The sequence below is a fragment of the Uranotaenia lowii genome, chromosome 2 (assembly GCF_029784155.1).
Source record: "Uranotaenia lowii strain MFRU-FL chromosome 2, ASM2978415v1, whole genome shotgun sequence".
NCBI classification, from domain to species: Eukaryota; Metazoa; Arthropoda; class Insecta; order Diptera; family Culicidae; genus Uranotaenia; species Uranotaenia lowii.
Genome location: NC_073692.1, coordinates 382305940 through 382320722, shown reverse-complemented (window position 1 = coordinate 382320722; position 14783 = coordinate 382305940). Strand labels below are relative to the sequence as shown.

The 14783-nt window shown below is 36.1% G+C and overlaps 1 protein-coding gene across 6 annotated transcripts in view; it reads right to left on the bottom strand.

Moving 5' to 3' along the window:
• LOC129749101 (uncharacterized) overlaps positions 1–14783 on the bottom strand; it is a 141948-nt gene that overhangs the window by 44169 nt on the left and 82996 nt on the right. For 5 of the 6 annotated variants that reach the window (XM_055743967.1, XM_055743963.1, XM_055743965.1 and 2 more), the window contains one exon: positions 1377–1388. The exons of the other annotated variant lie outside the window; for it this stretch is intronic. In XM_055743967.1, the coding sequence (XP_055599942.1) occupies positions 1377–1388 (12 nt within the window). The remainder of the gene's footprint in view (positions 1–1376; positions 1389–14783) is intronic. 6 annotated transcript variants of the gene reach the window in all.

Here is a 14783-nt window from a genome sequence, read left to right as displayed (position 1 = left end):
TTGAAAACTGTCAATTTTTTGGCAGATGTACTTAGCGGAGTTCTGGTATTTTGTATCGAAAAAAGTCCGTAAAATTTGAAAGCTGTCACTTCTCGAAAAAAAATTACCGAACAGATTCACGAACTCTAAGTGTTAGGGTGCCAGTAAAATAATTACCGAGCTCGGTAATTTTCTTTTACTGTGTAGGACGTTATCGGACCGAATGGATCATCAGGCTGCAGGATATCCAACCAAAAGAAAGTTATGCCGAATAGATGTTAGGCCAGAGGTTAGGTAGCTTGATTTAATGGATGCTAATCTAATAAGATAATCATTGACGCTAGACTGCATGGATGCTAAGACGTTAGCCTGAATAGTCGTTGGGCTAAATGAATGATAAAACGAACGGATGATCGGCCGAATAAACTGTATACCGAATGAAATTTCGAGCCGAATGGCAGTATACTGGGAAAATGTTAAGCCGAGTGAATTTAGGATGGAATAACGTAAAGGTGTATTAAGTTTTTTGGACTAAGGTTGTTACTTTAGGCCGAATGGTTTACCAATGGTTAACTGGTTAACATCCATTTGGTCTAACAACTATTCGGCCTTATGACCATTTGGTCTAAAATCTGTTGGTCCATTTGGCCGAACAACCTTCGGCCAAATAACTTATTGCAAAATTGCGTTATTCTATCTCAAATCCTTCAGGTCTAATGACCATTCGTCCAAACGTCCATTCAGCCTAACATTTATTTGGCCTTGCGTTCGTTTATCCGACCAGTCTTCGGCTGAATAACATATTCCTTCGTATCGACCATTGGGCCAAACATCCTCTCGACCTTGCGCCATTTTGGCCGTTAAGTCATCGACTAGTCATCGAACTATATTATTGATCTAAATTTGTCAACAAAATGTAGAATTGTTGTCATATGTTTTATAAACATTTGATGACAACTTTGAATGAGTTAACAACGATTAAAAATAGGTATAGAAATAATATAAAATAAGAAATTAGTAACGCACCTTAAAATTTATCAAAACCTTTAAATAGTTTATAATAATCTAAGAAGATAAAATCAAAGATTTCCATTCGCTATTTGAAAAACAATAGATTTGTCTACCTAACTATAATCATGCAATAAAATCAATAACGCCGTCGTCAGTATGGCAAAACTTAGTAAAATTTGGTATTACTTATAGAAGAAAACGGCGAGAGGACAGAAACCGGAAGTCCCGAAGAACATCGACCAACAAAACAGAAGGACAGCACTGAGAGAAGATTCTACGACCACACAATGAACTGTAGCATTCTCGGAATAACAGGTATATCATCAACAATATATAGTGTATGAGGGACAACAATGGTCGGATTAGCAAAATTTTAAACCACTTACACTGACTTCCGCCTGATTGATAGTTTTTTTTTCGGTGATTTTCCCCCAGAACACGATTGTTTGTTGATCGTGTTGTTATGTTTTTCGGATGAATTGGTGTTGGTGTGTATTTTTAACGAGAAATATTTTAGTCAAGTCATGGAGATAATTGAAATGCAATTTGCTGAATATTTATAGCAGTTACTAAAAGGAACCTCATGCAGATTTGAAATAATATAAAAAATGGAAAAGTTTACGGCTTTATTGTTATTTATACTAGCAAATTTTATGAAATTTTTTAGATACAAAAGTTTCTGATGTGGAATGAAAAAATAGATTAAATAAGAACAATTGAGGTTATTTAAAAGTTTTGAGCCTCCGGAACTTCACAGTCACATGGAGTTGTGTCTCGACATTGAAATTAATCTGAAACCAATCAATCGTTACTATCGGAAAACATAATTTCAAAATCAACATCAGACTAAAGCATAATCTTAAAATGACCCACCATAAGCCGTTACCCAAGAGCAACAATCACGTAATATGTTCAACGCCAAACGAGCTAAACCATCGATTAGCCATTATAACCATTATAAAATCTTGTCTAGATTGCTCATTTCCGTTGAACGTTGGCTGGCTGGACGAGAAGAAAGTCGTCTACTCTTCAGCTTCGCTACTAGACCCCGGACTAGCCAATTCAAATCGACCGAGAGTCATTTCGAAATTAACTAAACCCTAAATCAAGTGTGAAATTATTAATAATTCGAATTAAAGACCGAGAAGGGGTTCCGAGAAAAGTTCCAGAAGTGAAAGAAGCTACATGATCGCGACCGGTGACAATTTCTACAAAGTATAGCAGATACACACACGATAAATGGGTAAAGCTGACGCTGCCGCCGGCCGTTCGAAATCAGCTGTTTGCAATTTCAATCTATTCCAAAAAATATATTCCGAGAAGCGGTTTAGCTTAAGCGACAGACAACGTCAAATCAAGAGAGGCAATGGAAAGCAATAAAGCGGGAGGAAGCATCAAAGGGGAAGTAGTAAAAGTCAAGACAAATCGATAGTTGGTTTTTTTCGGCGCTACACTTTGTTGGAAGTACCGGGTCTAGCTGATCGCGTTTTTTTTTATCTATTAGGTTACTGGAAACAGACGTGACAGTTCGACTGCTAGGGTGGTTTTGGAGAAGATATTTTTCGCGAATCAAGTTTTTTCATGTCAAAGGTTTACGACACTGTTAAAATTCTCCGATCATATTTTTGACGGTCGCCATGTAAAAAATTAACCGTTAAAATTAAAATTAACAAAAGGGATAAACTTTGTAAATTTTTGATTACATAGTCACCCTACTTATTGGAAATCAACAACAACAACAAAAAACCAGTACGGCGCTTCGCGAAACGACGTAAGATCTCCCGGTACGGATGGCGCGCAGACGATTAACGAAATGTGCATCGATGAGCTGCCCCCGGTTGCGTCGCCGGTTTTGAACTGCCGGACAAGCGCCATTAGTCTAGCTAGTCTAGCTAGGCTACTATCGAATAGAGGGTTGGGGGTGGATTGGACCTGAATCGGTTGGCCCAGCAAGGGTAAAGCGACTGACTAGTCGAGGGAAGGATGGATGGGTTTCGTTTGAGTCAACTATTTAAATACATCTATAGGAAAGTTTGGCGTTTTGTTTTCCTGGGAAGCCAATTTGCATTCGGTCCTCTGAAACTGGTGGCGCCCAGACTGCTTTTTTCTGACACTTTCTTTTCAGGGTGATTAATTTTTGTTACTTTTTGCTACTAGGTAAACTGATTCACGGAAAAGTTCCGTTTCCCGTAGTTCAACTTTATCGATAGGCTTCAACGGAACAAGTTACTGGCCTACACATAAATTTCGAGTAATATTCGCTCAAAAAGGTTGAAATAATTAACTAAATACCTACACCGATCCAAACGTTGAAATTGTCAGTTTTTCCACCCCCACGATCCCCTTACTCGTCTCTCGAGTCATATCGTGTTCATCAATAAATCATTATGAACTACAGAGAACACGTCTCCAGAGCTGAGCAAGCTGCCCCTGGATTAGGTATGGTCGACCTTTACGTAATTGTTATTGTCACGTTGCCAATCGATGTATCTAAAGATTCAAACATCTCCTAAACCTTTGAACGACTCGGGCGCACTCCTTCTGGTTTATTGGAACCAGTCAAATAAAACTACCGGATGACCAATGAAGCGTTACAAATGAGCGGCAACCAACAAGTTTGTGCGATTATTTGTGAACGAGCAGCAAATGCGGCCTACGATTCTTTGGTGTGGTTTTAAAGATTCGATTCCCTAACGATGGAGATGTTATATCACAGTCTTTGCCACTTTTTTTTTCGCTTAATCCGCGGAAAGACACTTGTTGCCTAAAGGCGGAAAAAAATATTCACACCTTTATAGGATGACAGTTCTTCGAACGGAAATGTAAACCGCCGATTACAACCAGAACGGTTCCGGTTCGGGAGTTTGTTTTCAGGTGTCACCTTCTGTTGAGAGCGCGTTGTTTAATAATTTTTAATAACGGAAACAACAGATGATTCTGTTTGACCGTTTACAGCAGTAAATTTGCCTTCAACAAATAAAAAAAAAATCCAATCATTAAAAACTGGTTTTCTGAGAAGAATGAAGAATCTTTCTTTATCGACTGTCAATTCTCGTTTCTCAAATCTAGATTCTGGAACCGCAAGTCTCAATTCGCTTGTCCCTATTCTTTTCTCTCAACTTGCGAATTTTTCCTGTCGACTTACGATTCTCGATTCTCGACTTTTGATTCTTGGCTCTTGGCTCTGGACTCTGGACTCTTGACTCTTGACTCTTGCCTTTCGATTTGGAACTCTCAACTCTGGATTTTCGACTCTCTTCAATTTCAACTCACGACTCTCGTTTCTTCACTTTTGATTCCTCGACTCTAGATTCTTCACTCTCGACTCTCGATTTTTCGCTCTTGACTCTCGACCCTTGTGTCTCGATTGTCGACTTTCGACTCCCAATTCTCGTCTATCGACTTTAAACTTTCAACCCTCAACACTCAACCTTTACCGTCTAATCTCAACTTTCAACTCTAAACTCTTTACTCTTAACTTTTCACTCTAAATTCTCAACTGTTTACTCTCATTTATCAACTCTAAGCTCTCGACTCTCAACTCTCAACTCTCAATTGTTAACTCACAACTCTCAACTTTTAATTCTCAAATTGCTCAACTCCCAGCTCTCAACTTCAAATTTTCAAATTTCTCATCTCTCATCTCTCAACTCTCAACTCTCAACTCTCAACTCTCAACTCTCAACTCTCAACTCTCAACTCTCAACTCTCAACTCTCAACTCTCAACTCTCAACTCTCAACTCTCAACTCTCAACTCTCAACTCTCAACTCTCAACTCTCAACTCTCAACTCTCAACTCTCAACTCTCAACTCTCTACTCTCTACTCTCTACTCTCTACTCTCTACTCTCTACTCTCTACTCTCAACTCTCAACTCTCAACTCTCAACTCTCAATTCTCATCTCTCAACTCTGAACTTCTAACTCTCAATTCTCTACTGTTGACTCTCTACTCATCATTCTCAATTCTCAATTACCAACTCTCACCTTTTATCAACTCTCAACTTTTATCAACTCTCAACTCTCAATTCTCAACTATCAACTGTCAACTCTCAACTCTCAACTTTGAACTTTCAACTCTCATCTCACATCTCTCATCTCTCATCTCTCAACTCTCACCTCCCAACTCTCGACTTTCAACTCTCAACCCTCAACCCTCAACTCTCTACTCTCTACTCTCTACTCTCTACTCTCTACTCTCAACTCTCAACTCTCAACTCTCAACTCTCAACTCTCAACTCTCAACTCTCAACTCTCAACTCTCAACTCTCAACTCTCAACTCTCAACCCTCAACTCTCGACTCTAAACGCTCTACTTTCTACTCTCTACTCTCAACTCTCAACTCTCGACTTTCAACTCTCAACTCTCGACTTTCAACTCTCAACTCTCAACTTTCAACTCTCAATTCTCAATCTCAACTCATCTCAACTCTCAACTTCCAGCTCTCAACTCTCAACTCTCAACTCTCAACCAAGATTGCCAAAAAAAAAAATTCTGTGTATTTAAGAAAAAAAAAATCTAACTTTCTGTGATTTTACTCAATTCATGATAAATTGGGTCTTTTTCACAATTTAGTTGGAAATAATCAATTAACATTAGCAATCATATCATACTTTACTAATTCAAAGAAAGAAATCTCAATTTTATATAGGCCAAAAAACGGTAATTTTGGAAATCCATTTAATATTCAAAAAAATTTTAATAATTCTGTAGATATTTCAAAATTATGTGTTCTGTAACACAGATTCTGTGATGAAAATTTGCTCAAAATTCTGTAAAATTACAGATTTTTCTGTGATTTCGGCAATTTTGCTCTTTTCTTCCAATTCACAACTTCAAACTCACAACACTCAACTTCAAACACTTGACACTCAACTTTTATCTCTCAATTTTCGATTCTCAACTCTTGACAACCCACTTTCGACTCTCGGTTCTAAACTCTTGATTCTAGCTAGACTCTAGACTGACTCTTGACTCACTGACTCTGAAAACCGAAAGTCAAGTTTCGAGAGTCTAAGAGTAAATGGATCAAAGATGAGAAATCGAACTTGAGGATCCAGAATTGAAAATGGAGAGTCGAAAATCGACAGTCCAGAATAGAGAATTGAGAAAGGCTGGAGTAGAAAGTCGAAAGTTATAACTCGAATTTAGGCATCATGTATCATGAATCTAGAATCAAGAAGCCAACAATTGATTATCCGTGTGAAACAAAGGAAAAAATCTCGACTCTTGACTCCCAGCTCTCAATCCTCAGTACTCAATACCTGCGTCACGACTCTTGAATTTTAAGTCTTAAGTTTCAAGCCTCAAGTCTCAAAACTCAAGTCTAAACTCTGGGGTCCGATATCTGAAGTCTGAAGTCCGAAGTCTTATGTCTGAAGTCTGTTTTTATTCTTTAGCCTGCAGTTTGCTGCTCTCAACATTCAGGCTTCTTTCTTTAGTATCACTCAAGTATGAAATTCTTTAGTCTGAAGTCTCAGGTCAGTCTCAAGCCTGAAATCTGATGTGACGAATCATAATTATAAAGTCTCAAGTTTCAAGGCTTAAGTCTGAAGTATCAATTCTGAAGTCTATAATCTAACGTCTTATGCATGAAGTCTTAAGTATCAAGTCTCAAGCCTCAATTCTCAAGTAACAAGTCTAAAGACAAGTTTTAAATCTAAAATATGGAATCTGGAAGCTGAAGTATGAAGTTTGCAATCTGAAGTCAGAAATCTCAACTCTCAAATCTCAAGTCTCGCTGAAATTTGAAGCCTGAAATCTTAAGACTTAAGTCTGAAGTTTGAAGTCTGAAGTCTGAAGTCTGAAGTCTGAAGTCTGAAATCTGAAGTCTCAAGTCTCAAATCTGATGTCTGAAGTATGAAGTTTGAAGTGTGAAGTCTGAAGTCTGAAGTATGAAGACGGAAGTCTGAAGTATGGAGACGGAAATCTGTAGTCTTAAGGCTGAAGATGGAAGTCTGGAGTCTCAAGTCTTAAATCTGAAGTCTGAACTTAAGTCTCAAGTCTTTGGTCTGAAGTGTTAAATTTCAAGTCTTTTGTCTGAAGTCTAAAGTCAATCTTTGGTCTGAAATTTTAAATTTGAAGTCTGAAGTCTGATGTCTACAGCCTGAAGTCTGAAATCTGAAGTCTGAAGTCTTAAGTTCTAAATTTTAAGTGTTTAGTTTGAAGTCTGAAGTCTGAAGTATAAAGTCTGAACTTAAGTTTCAAGTCATTGGTTAAATTTGAAGTCTTTAGTCTAAAATATGAAATATGAAGTCTGAAATCTGAAGTCTGGAGTACGAAGCCTGAAGTCTACAGTTTGAAGTCTGAAATTTGAAGTTTGAAGTCTAATGTCTGCAGTCTGGAGTCTAAAGTCAGATGTCTGAAGTCTGTAGTCTGAAATCTGAAGTCTGAAGTCTTAAGTCTTAAGACTTAAATCTTGAGTCCTTAATGTTAAGTCTAAAGTCTGAACTTAGGTCTCAAGTCTGAAGTCTGAAGTTTTAAATTTTAGGTCTCAAGTCTCAAGTCTCAAGCCACAAGTCACAAGTTTCAAGTCTCAAGTCTGAAGTCTGACGTCTGAAGTCTCAAGTCTTAAGTCTTAAATCTTAAGTCTTAAGTCTTAAGTCTTAAGTCTTAAGTCTTAAGTCTTAAGTCTTAAGTCTTAAGTCTTAAGTTTTAAGTCTTAAGTCTTAAGTCTTAAGTCTTAAGTCTTAAGTCTTAAGTCTTAAGTCTCAAGTCTCAAGTCTCAAGTCTCAAGTCTCAAGTCTTAAGTCTCAATTCTGAAGTCTGAAGTCTGAAGTCTTAAGACTTAAGTCTGAAGGCTGAAGGCTGAAGTCTGAAGGCTGAAGTCTGAAGTCTGAAGTCTGAAGTCTGAAGTCTGAAGTCTGAAGTCTTAAGTTTGAAGTCTGAAGTCTGAAGTCTGGAGTCTGGAGTCTGAAGTCTGAAGTATGAAATATGAACTCTGAGAGCCTGAGGTCTAAAAGTTGAAGTCTGAAGTCTGAAGTCAGATGTCTGAAGTTCGAAGTCTGAAATCTTAAGTCTCAAGTCTCAAGTCTTAAGTCTGAAGTCTCAAGTCTCAAGTCTGAAGTCTGAAGTCTCAAGTCTGACGTTTGAAGTCTGAAGTCTGAACTCTTAAGTCTTAAGTCTCAAGCCTGAAATCTGAAGTCTTAAGTCTGAAATCTGAAGTCTGAAGTCTGAAGGGTGAAGTCTGAAGGCTAAAGTCTGAAGTCTGAAGTCTGAAGTCTGAAGTCTTAATTTTGATTCTGAAGTCTGAAGAAGAGCCCGGAGTATGAAGTCTGAAGTATGAAATATGAACTCTGAGAGTCTGAAGTCTGAAGTCTGAAGTCAGAGGTCTGAAGTCAGATGTCTGAAGTCCTGGAGTCTGAAACACTGAACATTCTGTAAGTCTGAAGTCTGAAGTCTTAAGTCTTAAGTCTTAAGTCTTAAGTCTCAAGTCTGAAGTCTCAAGTCACAAGTCTCAATTCTGAAGTCTGAAGTCTCAAGTCCCAAGTCACAAGTCACAAGTCACAACACAAGTCACAAGTCTCAAGTCTCAAGTCTCAAGTTTCAAGTCTGAAGTCTCAAGTCTGACGTCTGAAGTCTGAAGTTTTAAGTCTTAAGTTTCCAGTCTGAGGTCTGAAGTCTTAAGTCTGAAATTCGAAGTCTGAAGTCTGAAGTCCGAAGTCCGATGTCTGAAGTCCGAAGTCCTAAGACAGAAGTCTGAAGTCTTAAGTCTGAAGTCTGAAGTCTGAAGTATGAAGTCTGAAATCTGAAGTCTGAAGTCTCAAGTCTGAAGTCTGGAGTCTGAATTTAAATCTGAAGTCTGAACTTAAGTCTGAAGTCTGAAGTCTCAAGTCTGAAGTCTGAAGTCTGAAGTCTGAAGTCTGCAGTTTGATGTCTGCAGTTTGAAATATGAAGTATGAAGTCTGAAGTCTGAAGTCTGAAGTCTGAAATCTGAAGTCTGAAGTCTCAAGTCTGAAATCTGAAGTCTGAAGTTTAAAGTTTTATGTCTGAGGTCTGAAGTTAGAAGTCTCAAGTCTGAAGTCTGAAGTCTGAAGTCTGAAGACTGAAGTCCGAATTCTGAATTCTGAAGTCTGAAGTCTGAAGTCTGGAATCTGAAGTCTGAAGTAAGCAGTTTGAAGTATGAAGTCTGAAGTATGAAGTCTTGAGTCTAAAGTTTGAAGTCTGAAGTCTGAAGTTTGAAGTCTCAAGTCTGAAGTCTAAAGTCTCAAGTCTGAAGTCTAAAGTCTGAAGTCTGAAGTTTGAAGTCTGAAATCTGGAGTCTCAAGTCTGAAGCTGGAATTGGAAGTCTGATGCCTGAATTCCTAATTCTGAAGTCTGACGTCTGAAGCCTGAAATCTGCATTTTGAAGTATGATGTATGAAGTCTTAAGTCTGAAGTCTGGAGTCTTAAGTCTGAAATGTGAAGTCTGAAGTTTGAAGTTTCATGTCTGAAGTATGAAGTCTGAAGTTTGAAGTCTTAAGTCAGAAGTCTAGAGTCCTGAAGTCTGAAGTCTGAAGTCCAAATTCTGAAGTAAGATGTCTGAATTCTGTAGTCTGAAGTCTGAAGTCTTAAGTCAGAAATCTGAAGTCTTAATTTTGAAGTTTGAAGTTTCATGTCTGAGGTCTGAAATTTGAAGTGTGAAGTTTACAAATTGAAGTCTGAAGTCTGTAGTCTAATGTCTAAAGTCTGAAGTCTGCAGCCTGACGTCTGACGCCTGAAGCATGAAGTCTGAAGTCTGAAGACTGAAGTCTGAAATCTGAAATCTAAAATCTAAAATCTAAAATCTAAAATCTAAAATCTGAAATCTGGGAACTGAAGTCCGGAGTAAGAAATCTTGGATCTGAAGTCTTCTGTCTTCTGTCTTCTGTCTTCTGTCTTTTGTCTTCTGTCTTCTGTCTTCTGTCTTCCGTCTTCTGTCTTCTGTCTTCTGTCTTCTGTCTTCTGTCTTCTGTCTTCCGTCTTCCGTCTTCTGTCTTCTGTTTTCTGTCTTCTGTCTTCTGTCTTCTGTCTTCTGTCTTCTGTCTTCTGTCTTCTGTCTTCTGTCTTCTGTCTTCTGTCTTCTGTCTTCTGTCTTCTGTCTTCTGTCTTCTGTCTTCTGTCTTCTGTCTTCTGTCTTCTGTCTTCTGTCTTCTGTCTTCTGTCTTCTGTCTTCTGTCTTCTGTCTTCTGTCTTCTGTCTTCTGTCTTCTGTCTTCTGTCTTCTGTCTTCTGTCTTCTGTCTTCTGTCTTCTGTCTTCTGTCTTCTGTCTTCTGTCTTCTGTCTTCTGTCTTCTGTCTTCTGTCTTCTGTCTTCTGTCTTCTGTCTTCTGTCTTCTGTCTTCTGTCTTCTGTCTTCTGTCTTCTGTCTTCTGTCTTCTGTCTTCTGTCTTCTGTCTTCTGTCTTCTGTCTTCTGTCTTCTGTCTTCTGTCTTCTGTCTTCTGTCTTCTGTCTTCTGTCTTCTGTCTTCTGTCTTCTGTCTTCTGTCTTCTGTCTTCTGTCTTCTGTCTTCTGTCTTCTGTCTTCTGTCTTCTGTCTTCTGTCTTCTGTCTTCTGTCTTCTGTCTTCTGTCTTCTGTCTTCTGTCTTCTGTCTTCTGTCTTCTGTCTTCTGTCTTCTGTCTTCTGTCTTCTGTCTTCTGTCTTCTGTCTTCTGTCTTCTGTCTTCTGTCTTCAATCTTTCTTCGATAGTCTTCAGATCTACATCTTTAAATTTGAAATATAGATTTTGAACAAAGTACAATTTGCTATTTTGAAACTAGTACTTCGAAACATTAGCCCATAACTCATAGTAACGTTCCGGATTCGGCTTGGTCAAGCTCGAACGCATTGATGGGTCAATGAAAACAAAAGTCTGCCTATGGGGAAAGAAATCATACTTTTTTTTTGTCTTTGGCTGATGGTTTCGGTTGCAAAACATTGGCAGCCACTAGTTATGGTTTGTTGCGTCGAGTGCTTAATTTTTTTGCGCGGGATCAAATGTTTCCTACTGCATTGTTGTTTTGCAAAATGTCGAACAACGGTGCGAAAAGTCACACATGGATCGCTTACAAAAAATAACAGCGGCAGCAGCTAGTTAGGTTGAAAGTAAACAATTTGTTCGAGCACATGTTTTGTTTGGATTTTTTTTTCTTCTGTTGTTGTTATTGTTGCTTCTGGGTCTGACGAGTTAATAACCCTTCAAATTGAGCGTTTGGTGCTAATAATACAACCTCAAATAGCAACCTCTAAAATTTGAATATTTTTAACCACATGTTGCCTTCAAACTGAAACGGCTTCTGGATTAAACTCCATACAACTTTGTTAACCAGATTCAACTAATTCATAGGGATTAAGTTTGATATCTGCTACTTATAAAGTGAGGAGAATCATAAATCACAGTCCTAATATTTCGACAGCCAATAATTTTGACGTTAGTCACTCGGTCTCATTTGTTGAGTGAGACCCTCGAATTAGCTGGCACGGAATGCTTACAAATAGTCGACGAGACTAGCAATTAGTGCGCTAAATGCATTGACTAATAATACACTTCAGCAGTTATCGCTTTGTTACTTTTTGTTGGGGTACAACGCTATGCATTTCTTTCGGTGGGTACCATATAGTTAAAACTTATTAGCAGCGTTTTGTTCCATCGATTACATGTTTGCTTTTGGGTGGGCTTGAGTGTTTTGTAATCGATGAAAACAGCGTGTTATGTCGATTGCAGTTATTTTCATATCATACATGGGAGGGCACATGGCTATATTGTCAATTTAATCTATGTTATCAATAGATTTACTATTCTTATACAGTTTTTAGGAATCTTAATTCTTCCAATGATCTATTTTTTTTTATTGATTCCTAACCTTCTTTAAATGTTCTCCATTTTTATATTTTTTTATAACTTTTTTTCAATCTTTGTTCATTCTCATTCCCCGTTGTTTTGTTTTGTTCTCTTATTTTTTAGTTTCTTCCTCACTTTTTTGCGTTTTTTTTTTTATTTTCTCTAACTAAACTTTTGTCTCTTCTTTTCCTCACATTTTCTCATATTTCTTTTTTCTCCGATTTTTTTTTTTTTATATATGTTAATCATTTTTATCTAACTTTCCTTTCATAATCTCTTTTTAGTAATTTCAACATTTTGTCATCTCTGTATTTATTCAATTTGTTTTCGATTTTTTTTGCATTTATTATCTTTCTAATTCAACTCTTATTATTTTTCTATCTTTCTCTTCCTCTTATTCGTTCTTTATTCTATTTTTTCTAATTGTTCCCAAAATATCTTCAAATGATTATATTTTGCTCTCATTTTTTAAAGTTATTACAGTACAAGCTCGGTAATCATACGTTTTTAAGATCGGTATCCAAAGTCAGTTTTAATCAAAAATCGGATGTTTTGTTGAAATATTTAGAAAAAATAAGATTTTTCATATATTTGTAATCAAATGTTTGTAGCCTTTAAAACCTAAGTCTTTTCTCATTTTCTCTCATTTTCACTCATTTTCTCTCTTTTTTCTCTCATTTTTCTCTCATTTTTCTCTCATTTTTCTCCCATTTTTCACTCATTTTTCTCTCATTATTCTCTCATTATTCTCTCATTATTCTCTCATTATTCTCTTATTATTCTCTCATTATTCTCTCATTATTCTCTCATTTTTCTCTCATTTTTCTCCCATTATTCTCCCATTTTTCTCCCATTATTCTCCCATTTTTCTCCCACTTTTCTCTCATTTTTCTCCCATTTTTCTCCCATTTTTCTCTCATTTTTCTCCCATTTTTCTCCCATTTTTCTCCCATTTTTCTCCCATTTTTCTCCCATTTTTCTCCCATTTTTCTCCCATTTTTCTCCCATTTTTCTCCCATTTTTCTCCCATTTTTCTCCCATTTTTCTCCCATTTTTCTCCCATTTTTCTCCCATTTTTATCCCATTTTTATCCCATTTTTCTCCCATTTTTCTCCCATTTTTCTCCCATTTTTCTCCCATTTTTCTCCCATTTTTCTCCCATTTTTCTCCCATTTTTCTCCCATTTTTCTCTTATTTTTCTACAATTTGTCTTCCTTTTTTATCGTTTTTGTCTCATTTTTCTCTCATGTTTCTCTTATGTTCCTCTCATTTTTCTATCATATTTTATAATTCTCATTATTCTCTCATTTTTCTATAATTACTCTCTCATTTTTCTCTCATTACTTTCTAGTTTTCTCAATTTTTTCGCTTATTTTTCTCTTTTTTCTCTAATTTTTCTCTCATTTTTTTCTCACTTATTTCTCATTTCTCTCTGATTTTAATCCCATTTTTCTCTCATATTTCTACAATTTTTCTTCCATTTTGACTCATTTTGCTCTCCTGTTTCTCTCATTTTTCTTTCATCATTTTTCTCATTCTTCTTTCTTCATGCTTTTTCCCTCCTCTTCTCCCGTTTTTCTCTCATTTTTTTCTGATTTTAATTTCATTTTCCTTCAATTCTTTCTCATTTTTTCTTGTGTTTCTTCAATTTTTCTCTCTTTTCTCTCTCCTTCTTCTGTCCTTATCCACTCATTTTTTTTTGAATTCTCATTTTTCCTTATTTCCCTCTTATTTTTTCTCATTTTTTTTATCATTTTTCTGTTATTTCACAAATTTTTTCCCATATTTCCCTCATTTTTCTCTATTTTTTCCTTCATTTTCCCTAATGTTTCTGTCATTGTCTGTCATTTTTCTTACATTTTCCTCGCACTTTTCTCTCATTTATCTCTGATTATTCTCTCATTATTCTCTCATTATTCTCTCATTATTCTCTCATTATTCTCTCATTATTCTCTCTTTTTTCTCTCTTTTTTCTCTCTTTTTTCTCTCTTTTTTCTCTCTTTTTTCTCTCATTTTTCTCTCATTTTTCTCTGATTTTTCTCTCATTTTTCTCTCATTTTTTTCTCATTTTTCTTTCATTTTACTCTTATTTTTCTCTCATTTTTGTCTCATTTTTCTTTCATTTTTCTCTCTTATTTCCCTCTTATTTCTCTTTCATTTCTCTCTCATTTCTCTCTCATTTCCCTCTGATTTCCCTCTGCTTTCCCTCTGATTTACCTCTCATTTCCCTCTCATTTTCTGTCATTTTTAGCTCATTGTTTCTCATTGTTTCTCTCATTTTTCTCTCACTTTTCTCTCATTTTACTCTCCCTTTCCGCTCATTTTTTTTAAATTCTCATTTTTCTCTTATTTCTCTCTAATTTCTCTCTTATTTTTCTTATTTTTCTCAATTTTTTCGCTTATTTTTCTCGCTTGTTTCTTCCACTTTTCTCCCACTTTCCTTCCACTTTTCTACAGTTATTTTTTTCCTTTTGTCACATTTTTGTCTCCTGTTTCTCTAATTTTTCGATCATTTTTTTCTAATGTTTTACCTTTTTTTCTTCTTCTGACCTTTTGCATGCTTTCTTACATTTTTTTTAAATTTTTTCTCATTTTTCTCTCCTTTTTTCCTCATTCTTTATTCTCATTTTTCTTTTATTTTTTTTTTTTTCATTTTTCTCTCATATTTCCCTCATTTGTCTCTAATTTTTCCCTCATTTTTCCTGATGTTTGTGTCATTTTTCTGTCATTTTGGGTAATTTTTCTCCCGTTTTTTTTTTGTAATTTTCCGTTCATTTTTTCACATTTCTACCCATTGTTTTCCAAATTTTTTCTCAGTTCTCTCTGAAATATCCTCTGGTCTATCCCTCAACAATCTCTCTGTTTTCTCTCAATATTGTCTCCGTTTTTCTCTCAATAATCTCTCTGTTTCTTCTCATTTTAATCTCAATTTTCTTATTGGAAAACCTAAAGGAAAATAACTTTTAGGTAAAAGAATATTAAGGACATTCTGAAAAACTTTAAAAAAAATAGATT